Consider the following 16,650-nt stretch of genomic DNA (forward strand, 5'->3'; position numbering starts at 1 on the left):
TCTCTATTGAAAATGATTACCTCTCTTTTTGTCGTTAAAGTGTTAAATAACTCCCTTATTTCTCCTTTTATCAGCTCTTTAACATACTTTTCTTTTAATACTGAAAAACTCCGCCGATACGTTGTTTGAATCTAGCGCATGCGTACCAGACGGAGCGCTGCTATGGTGACGCTTCCGTAAACAGGCGCAGGAGGAGCAGCTGTGTGTGAAAACTCTGATCTGATTCATTAGAACTGAAAGTAAGACTCATTTTCATTTGTTTATTTTAAATCTAAACGGACATGCGCAGTAAGATAAAAGACTCTCAAGCTCTGACTTATTGATTTCTGTTCTTTTAAACTTTTACTGATTTCTGATTTGATTAGTTTTAATGTAAAGACAGGTGACAGGATACCTTAACTCATACCAGCTTCAGCATGACTGGTTTATGATTCACAGACAGACCATCGTCACCATGACAGCAGGAGCCGTGTCAGCTCCACTCCTCATTCCCATCATCCACCTGCAGACACACCGCGCCAAGAACCACATCGACACCAACACACCTGTCTCCATCCACTCAGGTACACACACACACACACCTGTCCCAAAGTTCCTTTCAGGCGTCCTCTTTGTCTCCTGTAGTGTCTTTTTCTCCAGGTGTATCTGACAGGTGTGTGCCTCTCTGCAGACACTCCAGGTGTGCAGATCTTTTACACTCTGGATGGGTCGAAGCCTTCAGCGGGGCAGCGAGGGGCAGCAGGAAGCAGCAGGAAGTACAGTGAGCCCATCCTGCTGCCTGCTGGTCGAGTGTCAGTCAGAGCGGTTGCTGTCACCAGGTAGGTCCTTGTACCTGAGACAGAGGACTTCTGATTCCACCTGTATACAAACTGTGTGTGTGTGTGTGTGTGTGTGTGTGTGTGTGTGCAGTGATGGCAGAGAGAGCTCCACGGTGACGAAGATCTTCTCTGTTGAACTCGTGAATTCAGAGAATAGGAAGGAGAATGGACTAAACCTCCTGCATACAGAGCAGCAGGTAAACCCTGACCTACACTCTGTCTCTGGACTACATTTCCCATCAGCACCCTGGTTTTTCTGTTTAAATGTCCCTGATCAGTGAGGGCTTTTTGTTCCAGCATCCATCTGAAGGAACACAGCAGTCTGCTGAGGGCTCTGCAGGTTCTTCCCTCAGGCCTCCAGGTGAGCTCTGCCTGCCAACGACACAGTCACATGGTTTTTGACCTGTTTTTGTCCCAGAGCTGAGGATGATGTGTAACTCCTCTCCTCAATCAGGTCCTCGTTTCCTGACCAGTCGTCTGGGCTCTCCTGGACCTCCTCAGCGCCCCCTGTCAGCGGTAAACAATTTTTGAAACCACAGCCCTTCAAGCTAACCCCACATCCTGCTGCTGTTTCTGAAACAGACTTTTATTTTGGTTTGCTTCCTGTCTGTCAGAGTCCAGGTGTGCTGAAGGAGCTGAGCAGCACAGAGGCGTCACGGGTCTGCAAAGAGACAGACTTTCTGCGGTACGAACTGAGGAGCTAACAGACCCTACTTTAAAGGGCAACTCTGTTTTTTTGACACCTGGACCTTATTTATAGGTGTGTGCATGCTCATATACTCACTCAGACAAACATCGTGCAGCTCGAAGTCCTTCAGAAGTTATTTGGATCCAACCGATTTTAGCCGCACATAGCGGGGGCCACGGCAAGGGAGCTTCAGCGCGGGACATAATCTCTGCAAAATCGCTCATTTTGGCTATGTTTTTTCATCCATCGCCAGTGTTATCAAAAGGCCGCTCGTCTACCGTCTTCAGGTGGGTCAGCTGACCCAGAGCTGACCTGGTAAACAAACGTTTGACGGTTGTCCTTACCGGTTTGAGCCTGAGTACATGGACGAGGAGCTCCATTAAAGAAAGGATGCAGGGAGAGAGACGAAGAGCCGGCTTGAGAACAACAAACAGGAGCACGTCCACGACTCAATGCAAACTGGTGGTGCGCTTGTGGACAGTGTTCACCTATGGCAACAGAAGAGGAGTGTGTTTGTGATAACGATGGATAGCGATGGATGAAAAATATAGCCAAAATGAGTGATATTGCAGAGGTTATGTCCCGCGCTGAAGCTCCCTTGCCGTGGCCCCCGCTAAGTGCGGCTAAAATCGGCAGGATCTAAATAACTTCTGAAGGACTCCGAGCTGCACAATGTTTGTCTGAGTGAGTATATGAGCATGCACACACCTATCAATAAGGTCCAGTTGTTAAAAAAACGGAGTTGCCCTTTAAATTTTAAAGGACTTGTAGAGTTTGTGGGTTAGTAGAGTTTTAGGAACTGTAAGCTTGATAGGATTTGTTGGGCTTGTAGGGTTAGCAGTGTTAGTGAGGTGTTAAGAGCAGCCAACTGAACCTGCTCTCCTCCTCTTTGGCTCTGATGAATAGATGTCGGTATTGTCTGCATAGAGCTGGATCAGGTGACTGAGCAGAGTCCACAGGGAGACTGATCCCTGAGCTAACTCCAGTGGTTTAAAGTTTAGCATCACAGCCAGTTAGGAAAATACAGCTCAACTGGCCTGTACCTGTCCATACCTGTCTGCACTGGTCTAGGTGTGCTGGCTGTTTGAGTCTCCGTCCCTCGGATCCTTTTGCGAGGTTCTGCTCTAAATGTGGAACTGCTGTTCCTGTGTTACCTGAGCAGAGACTGCCCCCTGCTGAGGGAGGACAGGTACTGCACACACACCAACGCACCATGGATGAACAGCATCAACACCAAGTGTCCAGACTTAACTATGCTTGTGTATGTGTGTGTGTGTGTGTGTGTGTGTGTGTGTGTGTGTGTGTTTGTGTGTGTGTGTGTGTGTGTGTGTGTGTGTGTGTGTGTGTGTGTGATATGGTCAGATGGTGGGCTGTGTGTTCTGTAACACTCTAGTTCCTGTCAACACTCGGACCTGTTTGATCTGTGAGAACTCCATCTATCAGCAGCTCCAGCCTCAGTCCAGCCGCTCCCTGCAGGTAAACCCCAAAAATTCTGGGTCTCAGATCCTGGTTCTCAGATCCTGGGTATCAGAGCCTGGGTCTCAGATCCTGGGTCTCAAAGTCTGGGTCTCAGAGCGCCTCTTTTAGGGGACCAATGTTGCAAAATGAGGTCTGTGTACGATGGTACAGTCTCTTAACCATGACTAATGATTCAGTGATGTGTGTGTGTGTGTGTGTGTGTGTTTGTGTGTGTGTGTGTGTGTGTGCAGGACCATGTGATGTGTGTATCTTGTGGTAGCGGTAATCCAGCTCACATCTCCAGGTGTCTGACATGTGAGAGCCGCCTGCAGCCGGCGGCCCGTGCCAGAAACAGCGCCCCCTCTGTCCCCTCAGCAGACAGCAGGCTGCTGACCTGCTCCAGGTGTAAACGCTCAAACCGGAGTGACGCCAGATTCTGTGACTGGTGCGGCTCCAAGGTGAGCCCCCCCCACACACACACACACGTATCTGACCTTATCTGTGTTAGCAGCCAAGCTAACACTATGTTTGCTGTTTTTGTGCTGGACTAGCATGTAGAGCAAGGCCTTGTGGGAAATGTAGTTCTGTGTGTTGTTGCAGCCTGGTCACCCAGTCAGCTGTGTGATTTGTTGGCGCTGTGGAGCGAGCGGACACCCCTACGCCATCCATTGTGCCACCTGTGGCGTCTTCCTGGAAGCTCCGGCCCCGCCCACTTCCAGCTGTGATGTCAGACGTGTTGGAGGTGTGGCCACCAAACAGGTGAGCTGACTTCGTGTTCATACAGTGTAACAGTCTCACACCTCAGACAAGCTGATCTCTGCCAATCACACACAGGCTTCAAAATCAACAACCCATAATGCCACCTGGCAGGCCACGCCCATTTCTGACCCTGCACATAAGAAGAAGCAAGCCACACCCACCACAGAGCAGAGCACACAGACTGTAGGACTCTTTTACCCATCAGCCACTGAGCTGCAGAGGAAGGAGGAGGAGAGGGCGCTACAGCTGAGCAGACATAACGCCACCAGAGACCGCCAACCGCCGCTCACTGCCATCAGCCCGGGCAGAGGTAACCCACGACCAACAGATACAGAACTGACACTGAAACACGTTTTTTATCTTTTCTACTTCCTGTGGTCTGGTTTGTCAGGTCAGGTGTTATGTCAGGTGTTGTCGTGTTTGGTTTGACTGGTTTTTAGATTTTTTTTTGGTTGTGTCTTCAGGTTTTTGGAGGAAGCAGCTGGATCACGTGTGCGCTCACCTCAGGAGTTACGCCCAGAACAACACATCTTTCAGGACTCTGCTGGGGGAACCACGCCTGGGCCGGGTACATCACGACTCGCCTGATTCCTTAATCTGTATCTGACTTTCCTCCACCTTATCCTCACCTGTTCTTCATTGTACCCTGGATTACAGTCTACCTGTGACTCACCTGTACGACAGACCCCTTTAAAGATAAACAGGAGTGTTAGATCTGCGACTGAGGCTCCTCATGGAGCTGCTCACCTGAGCAGGTGGTGCAGTAAGTTTGTCATGTGACCTGTGTGTGGTCCCTCAGATGGTCTCGGCTGTGGTTCAGGAAGATCGGTACGAGGTCAGTCTGACCATCAGCTTTGTGTCCGCTGGACGAGAGTCAGACAAGCAGGTGAGTCTTGTGTGTGTGTGTGTGAGTGTGTGTGTGTGATGTAAAGGTGTTGAGTGACGGTGTGTGTGTGTGTGCTCTCAGGTGGATCAGGCAGGTGACGGTGTGATACCTTCAGTTGGGACGGAGACTCTGAGCAGCGTCATGGAGCGATCAGCCAGCAGCAGCTCTCTGAGTAAGTAAACGTAAAACACAGACTGACAGGCAGGGGGCGCCACTGAAGCGCGGACCAATCAGAGCGCTTGATGATGATTCTAAACTTGACAGGAAGTGATCGTCCCACCGCTGTGATGAAACTGAAGCAGAAGCTGGCGCCCAAACGTCAGGTGAGGATTTCACCTGTCCTCTGCCCTGTGTTCAGTCAGGAATGAAAGCTGGTCTCTGATTGGCTCTGGTGTTACAGGTGAAGGATGTGCAGCTGTTGAAGGAGCTGGGTCCAGGTCTGGGTCAGATTGACGTCATCCAACAGCTCCTGGACCAGGTACGAGCCTCTGCAGCCAATCAGAAGCCACCTCTGACCACTTGACTCAGTGTGGATGCTGATTGGTCTGTTTCTTCCTCACCCACCACCAGGGGGCGGACCCCTCCTGCTGCGATAGTGACGGTCGACACGCTCTGACGCTCGCTGTGATAAACAGTCACCACGATGTACTTCCTGTTTTAGTGCAGAGAGGAGCGGACGTGGACCAGCAGAGCGGATCGTAAGAGGCCCCCAGATTAAAACGACTCAGATTAACGTTTGACAGATTAACAACCCAGAGATTAATGTCTGACGGATTAACAACAAACATATTAATAACCAACAGATTACATCTAATAGATTACTGCGTCACAGATAAACAGTTTACAGATTAATGACTGTCAGATTAATGAATTACAGATTAATGATTGACGGATTGACAAAGAATTTAGAGATTAAAGACCAACAGATTAACAGCTCATAGATCAACAATTAGCAGATCAATAACCTATGGATACACCTCTTACTGATTAACGGCTAATAGATTAATGATTTACTAATTAATGATAGACAGATTTATGATTGTCACAAATTGATGATTTACTTGCTTAAATCTGGCAGATTAATTTCTGGTAGATTATCAGTTTTACAGAATAAAGATCTATAGATTAATGAATGACAGATTAATGACTAACAGAATAAAAACTAATAGATTCAGGACTGATAATTAAGGATTTACAGATTTAGTACTCACGGATAAACAGTTTACCTATTAATGATTTACAGATGGGTTATAAATTGAACTAACAGATTAACAGGTTAGTGATGACTCCTCTTCCTCAGGATGAAGAACACTGCTCTCCATGAAGCTGCAGCTCGGGGCGCTGATGGTCTGCAGTGTGCTAAAGTCCTGCTCAGGTACGACACACCTGAGTCCTGAAAACGCATGTATTGTCCAGAAGAGCCGGTTGGTTACTCAACAGGAAGTGGTCGTTGTTGAACTCAATCTGTTTTATTTCAGCTGTAAGGCGAGCGTGAGGCGGAGAAACGCCGCGGGTCAGGCGCCGTATGATGCAGCAGTGGACTCTGGCTGTAACGAGATGGTGTCCCTGCTGGCTGCTCAGACTGGACTGGACCTGCTGGGCAAACTGGGAAAACCCAAACTGAACCTTGACGTGTTCTGAACTCTACATGAAGCTGACTGTCTTTGAGCTTCAAATAAAGACGTGTGGTCACTGTCAGCTGACCAAAGTCCGTCTCTGTGTCCTCTCTTACGCCGCGGCCACACCAAACGCGAATTCGCAAATTCAATCGCGCGTCATGCCTGTAACCCGCTGCATGAACGCCCGAGCTGGACTATTTTGACAAGCTGAGGGGCTGACGCGCGTTACTGCGCAGGCGGAGTAGAGAGCCCGTTCGTTTAAAGAGCATCTGAAAATAATGAGCTGTGGTTTCAAAAGCAGGACAGGAGAGTGTGTGAAAGCTTTAGAGATCACAATCAAGGCCTGCTGCCTCTCCCTGGTAATCCACCTCCACTGGCCCTGCCTGGCTGTTCCCTGAGACCTCATCCTCCACCCCCCGACCCATGTTCCCGGAGGTCTCCCTGGGGATAATGAAGGGGTGGAGGAAAGAGAGGAGCACAGAGAACTTCCATCTTTTCCCTGGCTCTGCCCCTGCCCCGCTCCTTCCTCCTCTCTATCGGGCTCAAAACTCCACTGAGGAAAACACAGTCAGACTCAGTGATAGCCCGTGCAGGAAAATCCAGCTGGAAACTAATATTTACAGAGCTTACCTTCAAAACCTGTCTCCTCAGAGACTTTCACCCAAGCCTGCTCCTTTTTTTCCAGTCTCTGTAGAGGACACACGTTGTATCATATAACTCTGGATGATGACACACTGCACAGATTGTTTTCGTCATCAAATATTTTCATCTCGAGCGTACAGGCGTCTGACTCCCCAAACACATCCAACGTGCCGTCTGGGGTGAATCGGCGTCCAAACACGTCTTTGCATTGACTTTGTATGTAATCTTGACGCAAATTCGCATCTGGTGTGGCCGTACCATTAGTGAACTGTTTCTTCTCCTGCTGCCATTTTGCCTCAACAAACAAAGAAAGTGAGATCAAGATCCAAAAGCCGCCTTTAGTACACCACTGATTGCTCAAAGACTCATGGTCTTCATGGGGGGTATGGTGTCTTCGTGTAGTGAGGACGGAGTGGAAGTCAGGGTTTTGTGATCTGCTGTCGGTCTTGTTCATCAACAGAAGTTTGAACTTGGAAAAAACAACAGAAAGGTACCGTGTCCAGGAACTAAGTCGTTCGCTACCAAAGCACAAAGTCCAGAGCAGATCATGCAAATCAGTCAAGAGACATATGGAGAAAAAATAAATGTGATTGTACCATACAACCAGTCCAGTAGGGGGCAGTAAGACAACGACAAAGACCACTTAGCACGGATGACACTGTAAAAGGTGAAGATACCATGTTTAGCCTATTAGCGTAGAGGATATTCAGTGACACATTCAAGTGAAGGTCTCCAGTTCACAGGGTCGCTTTTTGAACCATAACACCAGGAGGTGACAAAGACACATTCACACTATCAGGCTCAAAGAAGACCATTGTTTCAGAGCCATAACACCAAGTGACTTACAGCAATCAGAAACTTTCATCAGGCCCCGCCCCCAAAGGTACCTGGTCCTCCCTGGACAGGGCGGTTTCAAGAGGTAGACCAATTAACCCAGAACTAAATTTAGACTTTAGCTCATTTGGTTAAAAAGCACACGCTGTAGTTCCACAAAAAGTAGTTCCTGGAGACAGTTCCTGTGGTTAAAAAGTACTTTTTGACGACTGTGATTTACAAAGCCAAAGGTTTGTTTACTAAATATGCGTCTAATAGTTAAGTTGCCTGAAGTCCCAGTGCACTTGAAGACCCAATGACTTCCCTTCCTCTCCCTTCCTTTCTGCTCCACCCTGACTCCTCGAAGGCCACATCTATTGAGTTTAAACGTTGAAAAACTGCCCGACACAAGTGCTGACTTCGTGAAAAGATGTTATCACCAAGAACCCTTTCCAAATCTGGCCGTATCATTTAGATTCAACTGAGTGTTGAAATTTCACAGATGCTTGAGATCCAGAGTCTCTTTCAGCAGCTGTAACGTGTAACAACAAGTGGGAAAGATTTACAGGGAAAGAGTTTGAGTTCAGGTACCAGAAAGGGAGTGGGAGAATACACTCATCAGTCGTATGAATTTGCCAAAAATGCAACTTGCTCAGTGACTTCTGCCAATTGCTCAGTGACTCATGGCACTGCCAAAGGGACTCGTACCAATCGTTCAGGGGCATGAGTCACCTAAGGATGGGCACGAGCTAAGGGGTTTCCAGGAGTCACTGAAGGGCTGGCACAAGTTGTGGAGTGTTTGCTCAATGGCACACCATAAACCGGCTTTGGATCTTGGATTTGTATTAGTGTGACATTTGTTGTTGACAAAGCTGGGATCAGAAGTCCCGCCCCTTCTCCAATCTGATTGGTCAGTGACCAAGAAGTGACAGTGACAGGAACCATGTGTCTGAGAATTGAACTGTTTACAGCTCATAGCACAGCTCCTGATCTCTGAACCTCTTCCTCTGCCTGTAGGAGCCAGAGCGCCCCCCTGCTGGGCGGTCTGCTGAAATAAATGTGACTGAACTCTGGGTGAGATGTAATTGTTTTTATTTTCAGAAACATTCAGTTGACACAGACGATGAAAACAAAGAATGAAGAGAACCAAGTAAAGATCCATGGACCCAGGTCTCAGAAGTCGGTTTTTCTGAGCTGCCCAGGTGCCTCGAAGTCCTGCAGCAGACTGGGTGCCGTGCCTCCTCAGTTTCAAAGGTAGGTCCTGCAGATGGACTGTGGTGGACTCAGCGTCTGAGTCTGAGAAAGAAGGCATGTCTGCACTCTGTGCTGTCCACAGGGTAGTACTTATCGTAGAAGTCCAGGATGTACTCCTCGGCTTTGAACCCAAACTTCTGGTACAGCAGCATGGCCGGGTTACTCGCTGACACGTGCAGCGTCACGTCCTTACCCATACACGTCTGAGACCGAGGAGAGAGGAGAGGAGAGGAGAGGAGAGAGGAGAGGTTATTCCTCTGAGGACACTTTACATGGACTACCTGGACCTGGACCTAGACCTGGACCAGCTGCTGACTGTCTGTAGTTTTCTCTAAAGTTTACCCTCTCTGAAATAAGCTCCTGTCTCTTTAAGAGGCCCTCTCTTCTCTGATTGGACGTTTGTCGGCATCACTTCCTCCTCTCACTGGTTTAGAAAACAAACCCTGAACCTGGATCCAGAGTTCAGGCCAAGTCTGTCCTCACCTGGATCAGGTGGTAGATCATGAAGGTCCCGATCCCCGCCCTCCTCCACTCTGGATGGACCAGCAGGAAGGAGATGTACGCCTCGTTGTACTTCACATCCGGGACCATGAATCCAAACCCAACCACCACCTTCTTGTACAGCGCCACCACGCTGAAGTCCGGGTACTGCAGGCACTCGGACAGGTCCACGCCTACAGAGAGAGGGGCGGGGTTAGAGGTCATAGAGACATGTTAGCATGGTCCTGGGTCAGCAGAGGAACGGGTCTTACCGGGCCAGAAGCTGTCGTGACACATGGCGTTGACCGAGGGGATGTGGTTGGGACGCACGTAGCAGTAATCGATGGAGGCGTTGGGCTCAGGGAGCCAATCAGGATCCTTCCTGTGAGGGTGGGCCCGGATCTCTGACAACAGCCTCATCTTCAGGGGACGGCTCTCGTAGTCCCTCCTGATCAGAAAGAGAAACAGTTAATTCAAGAAGTACTGAGGCTCGTGGTCTCAGGTCTCAGATCTTGGGACTAGGTTTACCTGATGAAGGGTTTGAGGATCCGGGACGTGTACGGACTCTTAATGCTCTGGTCTGAGCTGATCTCTGCTCCCATCAGACGGTGAGCGAAGGACACGGAGAGCTGCTGGACGCTGCGCCTGCTGGAGGCGTTAGTCTGCGCGCGCGCACACACACACACACACACACACACACACACACACACACACACACACACACACACACACACACACACACACACACACACACACAGCTCAGAGTCCGGTTCTTTAAGGCTCCAAACCCCCACAGACCTCAGACCACGACGGGGACTGAATGTTACCTGGAAGCGATCCAGGATCCGCAGCTCCTGGCTGTTGGTGCCGTATTTTCCCAGAGTTCCCCTCGTCTGTGATGCCGCCTCCTGGGCGCCATAGATCCCGCCCACCAGGCTGAGGGTGGCGCTGACCGCGCGGTCGATGTCCAGCAGGGGGAGCCCTCTCTGCCTCTTGGCCTGGCGGACAAGCAGCTTCCTGTGGAGCCGTTTGGCCTGCGGCGTGACGGCGAGGGCGAGTGGGCACGCGTCCAGCCGCCGCAGCAGCATTCTCTCCTCGTACAAGCTGAGAAAGGTGAAGCGAGGCGCCTGAGTAGCTCCGCCCCCTCCGTCTGATTTGTCAGCATGAGTTATTCTTCTTCTCTCGGGTCCTCCAGCTCCGCCCGCAGAGACGGACGGACCCTCGCCGCGTCCAGGCGGCTCCTCGAAGTCTTCTTCTCGCTCCCGGCCTTCGTCGTCCTCGCTCTCAGCCTCACATTTGATGCGGTGCTGAGCTTGGCGGAGCTTCTTTCGGGCGACCAGGTTGGCGCTGGGAGGGGGAAGGTACTCCATCCCAGGGTCAATCATGCCCTCCGTCTCCATCTCCTCGTCGTCTGGAGGTCAGAGTGACAGGAAGTTAAAACGGCTCACAGTGAACGAAGGAAAACTCACATGGTTGTTCTCTCACCGTGGAACAGCGCCTGTGGCGGCATGGCGTCAGGGATGAGGTCTGCTTCTGACAGCAGACTGGGCGTGGCGGAGTGAGAGGCCGGCGTCCCCGGGGCAGAGAAGTCAGGTGAAGGTGATGGAGACGGGCTGGTGAGCGGCGTGCGGTCTGATGAGCTGAGGGAGGAGAAGTCGATGACCTCACCTTTCTCCAGGACCAGGTCAGGTCGGCGTCCAGCCCCGCCGCCTCCACGGGCCCCTCCCAGTTTGACTGGCGTGGATGAAGCGCTGCGGTCGGTGTAACCTCCCACCGCCTCCTTCTGAGCACGCCGGATGTCTTTGGCCTCCTGCGTGCGGGAGCGTTTCTCCTTCAGCTGCATCGCGCTCTCCACGGGGTTCCGGGCGCCACGTTTCCGCAGACCCTCTACGGTGATGATCGGGTCCACTGACGGTTTGGAGACTACAGGAGAGAGAAAGACCAGTTCAGGGTCAGGGTTCAGCTGGGGACCTCAGACCTCACCTGGAAGGGGAGGAGGAGCTCACCTTTGGTCTTGGTGCTGGACTTGTCAGACTCAGGTCTAAGGGTCGGAGGTCGGTTCTGGACCAGCTTCCACCAGCCAGGCTCTCCAAACTCCTGAGCTCCGGACCGGAAGAAGGTGGGACTGCCGACAGAGAGACAACCCGCCACTGTGCTCCACCAGGTCGACGTCTTCTTCCTGCAGAGAGACAGACAGGTGACTCAACACAGACAGGTAAACATGAGGGTCAGGGTCATGTGACTCAGACAAATGAAGCGACCTCGTTCCCAGCAGGAAGTTCCAGTGTCGACCAATGAACGCACAGATGTCTTCTTTCCACCTGAAGTAACCCTGACGACCCGTCCCCTCCAGAGACAGGTTGTACATGGCCAACATCACCACCTGGGGGCAGCAGAGAGGCGTTAGTGAGGGAGCTGTTTGTCAGCAGAGAGGACCTCAAAAGTCTGACCTCACGTCCCCTCAGAGGAACAGCTGTTTGAAAACCGCCCAGGTGACAGTCTGAGGGCTGTTACCTGCTGCCAGGTGAGTCTCATCCTCTCAAAGCTCTCCTTGCCGTCCTCAGAGCACTCACAGCAGACGAACTTGAAGAAGTTATCACCTTTCAGGTAACTGGGCTGCTCCCCCCGGAGCTGGGCTGAAAACGAGAACCAAACACACACTGACTTCATCTGAACCAAACACACAGTGACTTCATCAATACCAAACACATACTGACTTCATCTGAACCAAACATACCCTAACTTCATCTGGACCAAACATACGCTGACTTCATTTGAACTATACACACTGACATGTGAACCACACACTGACTTCATCTGAACCAAGCAAACACTGACTTCATCTGAACCAAACACACACTGGCTTCATCTATACCAAACGCACTAACCTAATCTGAACATATCACACACTGGCTTCATCCGATCAAAACATACACTAATTTTATCTGAACCAATCACACACTAATTTCATCTGAACCAAACATACACTGACTTCATCAATACCAAACACATACTGACTTCATCTGAACCAAACATACCCTAACTTCATCTGGACCAAACATACGCTGACTTCATTTGAACTATACACACTGACATGTGAACCACACACTGACTTCATCTGAACCAAGCATACACTGACTTCATCTGAACCAAACACACACTGGCTTCATCTATACCAAACGCACTAACCTAATCTGAACATATCACACACTGGCTTCATCCGATCAAAACACACACTAATTTTATCTGTACCAATCACACACTAATTTCATCTGAACCAAACATACACTGACTTCATCCAAACCAAACACACTGACTTCATCTGAACCAAACACACACTGACTCACTAAACCAATCACACACTGACTTCATCTACATCAAACACACACTGACTTCATCTATACCAAACATACACTGACTTCATCTGAACTACACACTGACATGTGAACCACACACTGACTTCAACCCAGCCCTGTGAATGAAGGACACACCAGCTATGTAACAGAGCTCTGTGATTGGCTGTCTCACCTGCAGGGACCCACTTGTGGCAGCGGTCACAGTAGAAGCTCATGTCCTCGCAGGCCCAGCCCCCGTCCGCCTCCTCGCCCACGTCACTGGTCAAAGAGTCTCCGCTCTGGTCATGTGACAGATCCACAGAGCCCTGGTCCTCAGACTCCACGATCAGCAGGGTCTCCCCCTCTACCTCACCCTCCTCCAGACCCTCTGAGGCTGACGTGCACGCCGCCTCATCTTCTCCTCCACCCAGAGGCTCGCTGCTGCTGTCCATGCTGAGCCGGGGCCAACCACAGCTGAGCTGGAGACAGAGTCCCGACCCGTCAGAGGCCTAACGGAAACAGGTTACCTGTCTCAGTGGTCCTGTGGGCGGAGCTCTGCCTCTCTGCGACGTCTCTCCTCCTCCAGCTGTTGCGTTAGAGTCCTCTGCTCCTCCAGCAGCCGCAGGTTCTCCTTCTTCCTCTCCAGACGCTCCAGATCCCTGACCACGCCCTCGTGGAGACGCTGCAGCAAAACACACAAAAAGAGAGGACACACTAACGCGCCAAGAAGCTGCAGACGAGATACTGACACTGTGTGAACGACACAGTCTGAGGGGGCGGAGTCAGAGGAGGGGTCTGTTCATCTGTCAGCAGTGACATAGATAAAAATCAAACAGTTTCAGTCTCTTTCTGCTTCACGCTGACAGACTGAACCTGACGGACAGACAGAGTTATAACTGTAAATTCCCAGCCGTCCATGAACTACATCTTAGTTGTACGTCAGCGGCTGGTGAGTAAGTGCGTGAGGAGTGTCTGAAATATTGTTTTGATTTTCTCAGCGAGTGAACTCTGGAGTTCATCTGATTCATGATATGGGGAGCACAGAATGACACAACCTCAGAGGCTGTTTATGAAGTTCTCGCACAACAGGACACAGAACTCCTCCCTTTAATACACTGGCCTTCAAAATAAAAGTAGTCACATACATGACCACACTGAGTGCAACAAGGTCAAGGACATTTCATGAGGTGAGGGCTCAGATTAAGATTTTAAAACACCTGTCTGACTGTGGTCACTGTTAGATCCAGATCTAAAATAAACACCATCAACCAGTGTGCTAAACGTACTCTGTATTTAAGCTCCTGCAGCTTCTTCCTGAAGTAATAACTTTGATCCCAAGTTACAAACTGACTTAAAACACAATTTAAGGCTCATTTAGAGACACACTGTGATCACAAACGACTGTGTTGTATGTCACTTACACATGATCATGACAGAGAATGAATTATTTAAGTCATAATTATTACAAGATAAAAGTCAAATAAATACTGAAGCAAAAAACAAATTCTTGGCTAAACACATTGTAAACATGGAGCACTAAGTAACCAGACTGTGTTGATCATCCCTCATTGTCTTACTCAGTAACTCATAGATTAACACAAATACTTTAAAGTTTTTACTCTGTTTTAATCACATTATTTACACTAATCATGCACAGTTAGGATTTAATTATTATTATAATTATTTTTATTCCACAATCCCTGAGATACTTGTCGCACTTCAGATTATAAAATGATACAGCAGCTGACAGGCGCCTTTCTTAGGCTTTTATTCTGAAAATCTGTACCGGCAACTCGTGTTTTCTCCTGTTGTTAGCCTCGCTCTTAGCCCCCGGATGATCTGTTTAAATGTTTACTCTGTTTGATGTAATAAACCACTGAGCCCCTCTCTTTCTCCGTTTAACAGCCTACCTCTCATTTTGACCTTTAAACCTCAGAACAAACCCTTTAACTTCTGTGACGTCACCGTCCCGGTAACCTTACTGCCTCCCTCCGCTGCATACCGTTAGCTTTACATTAGCTCTGGTTCCGTTTGACCGGCTCGGCTCGGCTGGACTCACCTCTCGGTCCCAGGTCTGTTTGAGGTGCACACCTGCCACAGTGCTCAGAGTCAGAACCACAGAAAGTCCCAGAACCACCTTAGAGGCTGTAGACATCCCGTTAGCTGCAGCTAGCCTGTAGCTGCTAACAGGCTGCTGTTAGCATTCACACTGATGAGGAGGATGATGCGGCTTCTTCGGTGGTGTTCTGGAGTCTCTGACTATTAGCGCCCTCCTGTGGCACTTTATGAGCAGATCAAGTCAGGTATACACACACACACACACACACACACACACACACACACACACACACACACACACACACACACACACACTACTACTACTACTACTACTACTACTACTACTACTAATAATAATAATAATAATAATAATAATTACAATAATGAAAGAATTCATTTGTGAAAACACATTGGACAAATTACATTATCCTCTTGGGAATAGCTTCAGAAATAAAATTTGTTTTTACCTTTTTATTTCTTTGTTTACAGTTTAAAAATCGAAAAGGTTAAAGTTGTTTCCTAGGCAGGGGCGTATTTAGTGGTTTGGGGGCCCAAGGCAAACCCAGTCAATGGGGCCCTCCATGTCCTTGTAACTCATCTTCCTCAGAGCTAGACTGGCCTTCCCTGGGTCCACTGTGTCTTTCCCAGAATCAAGGCATGAGGCAGTGCTAATCTTGTACACGGTAACTTAACGCAACTAAATGCATTTCCTCAAGTTCTGTACTTACGTTTGATTTAGAAAAAAGTGAAAACATAATGTTGTCCACTTTGTCCTGGATTTGAAATCTTTTATGGTCAATTGACAGCTTATTTGTCCCACAGTGGGGAATTTACAGAGTAACAGTAACAAACAAGAAAGTATGAAGTGAAAAAGATTAAAATTGGTAAATATTGAAAAAAATAATTGAGTAAAGAAAAAATATGTAAATATCAAGCACAACATAAAACTGGAAAAAAATCTACTGAAAGAGGTGATATTTACAGTTACCATACTTTTTGGTACTATTATTTTAAAGTTAATGTATTTTTATTTGACCCCCTGTCCAGTGAGTTATGTATCCAAAAAAAGAGATTTTGTACAATAATGTTTATCACCAACTCAAAAAGTTTGATTTAGAGAAAATTATCCTGTTTCTTGGGCTAGATAAAGTCCTAAAAGTCTTATATGTTTATCTCAGATCTCAGAGCAACATTGTTTTTATTTCTGACTTGGTTGAAAATAAGAAGAAAATGGGGAAAAAGTGTTTTTTACCACTTTCTTCCTGAATCAAATTTTCAGATGTGTTGTAACATGGAATAGCCCATTGAATAAGAAAGGAGGGGGAGGACCCAAAACCATCATTGAAGATTAAGCCTTTTGATGTATCTTGAAGCATGTGAAGTAAGATTTAGAAAAAAGAAATGCTTTCAATTGAAGAGAACTTCATAAATCAGTTTTTAAGAGATGTTTCGGGGGCCCTGGGAATCTTGGGGCACCAGGCAACTGCCTGTGTTTGCCTAATTGTAGCTACGCCCCTGTTCCTATGGAAGCTTATCGCTGCAACACCACATTTAAGACACTAATCTTATAAATTTACAAGAAAAATGTCTTACCTGTAGAACCTGTGCCTGTGTAAAAAATGAGGACTGGAGCATCTTGTGAAGTTATACTGTATTATAGGTTTCACAATTGAGGAATTATTTGGCAAATCAACATTTCATTATCATAAGTGTAAAGACCCTGAAAAGACAGCTCAGAAACTGGAGCAGATTCATTTTTCCCTGATCATAACTCATCATGCTTTGTCAAATCCACTCCTCTCTTTAATCACGGCGAGATAGACTGAGAGCTACAGAATTT

The 16,650-nt window shown here is 48.4% G+C and overlaps 3 protein-coding genes across 3 annotated transcripts; 1 reads left to right on the forward strand and 2 right to left on the reverse strand.

Moving 5' to 3' along the window:
• Positions 1-30: 30 nt before the first annotated feature.
• Positions 31-6,250, forward strand: dzank1 (double zinc ribbon and ankyrin repeat domains 1). Its single transcript, XM_074697872.1, has 20 exons — positions 31-239; positions 439-563; positions 671-818; positions 910-1,015; positions 1,116-1,179; positions 1,273-1,334; positions 1,433-1,503; positions 2,578-2,695; positions 2,869-2,982; positions 3,216-3,422; positions 3,565-3,723; positions 3,799-4,033; positions 4,188-4,291; positions 4,523-4,609; positions 4,691-4,781; positions 4,874-4,932; positions 5,010-5,087; positions 5,180-5,307; positions 5,910-5,984; positions 6,088-6,250. The coding sequence occupies exons 2-20, from the start codon at positions 455-457 to the stop codon at positions 6,248-6,250; spliced, it is 2,178 nt and encodes a 725-aa protein (XP_074553973.1). The 5' UTR covers positions 31-239; positions 439-454.
• Positions 6,251-8,759: 2,509 nt separating this feature from the next.
• On the reverse strand, positions 8,760-13,204 carry kat14 (lysine acetyltransferase 14). Its single transcript, XM_074665544.1, has 10 exons — positions 12,946-13,204; positions 11,932-12,053; positions 11,679-11,800; positions 11,424-11,596; positions 10,903-11,340; positions 10,245-10,828; positions 9,946-10,079; positions 9,690-9,865; positions 9,421-9,611; positions 8,760-9,140 (listed from the first exon to the last, which is right to left on the reverse strand). Exons 1-10 carry the CDS (start codon positions 13,202-13,204, stop codon positions 8,967-8,969), a joined length of 2,373 nt encoding a protein of 790 aa, XP_074521645.1. The 3' UTR covers positions 8,760-8,966.
• An 80-nt stretch (positions 13,205-13,284) lies between these two features.
• Positions 13,285-15,022, reverse strand: pet117 (PET117 cytochrome c oxidase chaperone). The gene is made up of 2 exons (XM_074665545.1): positions 14,812-15,022; positions 13,285-13,434 (listed from the first exon to the last, which is right to left on the reverse strand). Exons 1-2 carry the CDS (start codon positions 14,905-14,907, stop codon positions 13,285-13,287), a joined length of 246 nt encoding a protein of 81 aa, XP_074521646.1. The 5' UTR covers positions 14,908-15,022.
• Between the last annotated feature and the right edge of the window lie 1,628 nt (positions 15,023-16,650).

This window comes from Halichoeres trimaculatus, unplaced genomic scaffold, assembly GCF_033239565.1.
Source record: "Halichoeres trimaculatus isolate MK-OKI-2021-1 unplaced genomic scaffold, fHalTri1.1 fHalTri1_scaffold_2, whole genome shotgun sequence".
Lineage (NCBI taxonomy): Eukaryota > Metazoa > Chordata > Actinopteri > Labriformes > Labridae > Halichoeres > Halichoeres trimaculatus.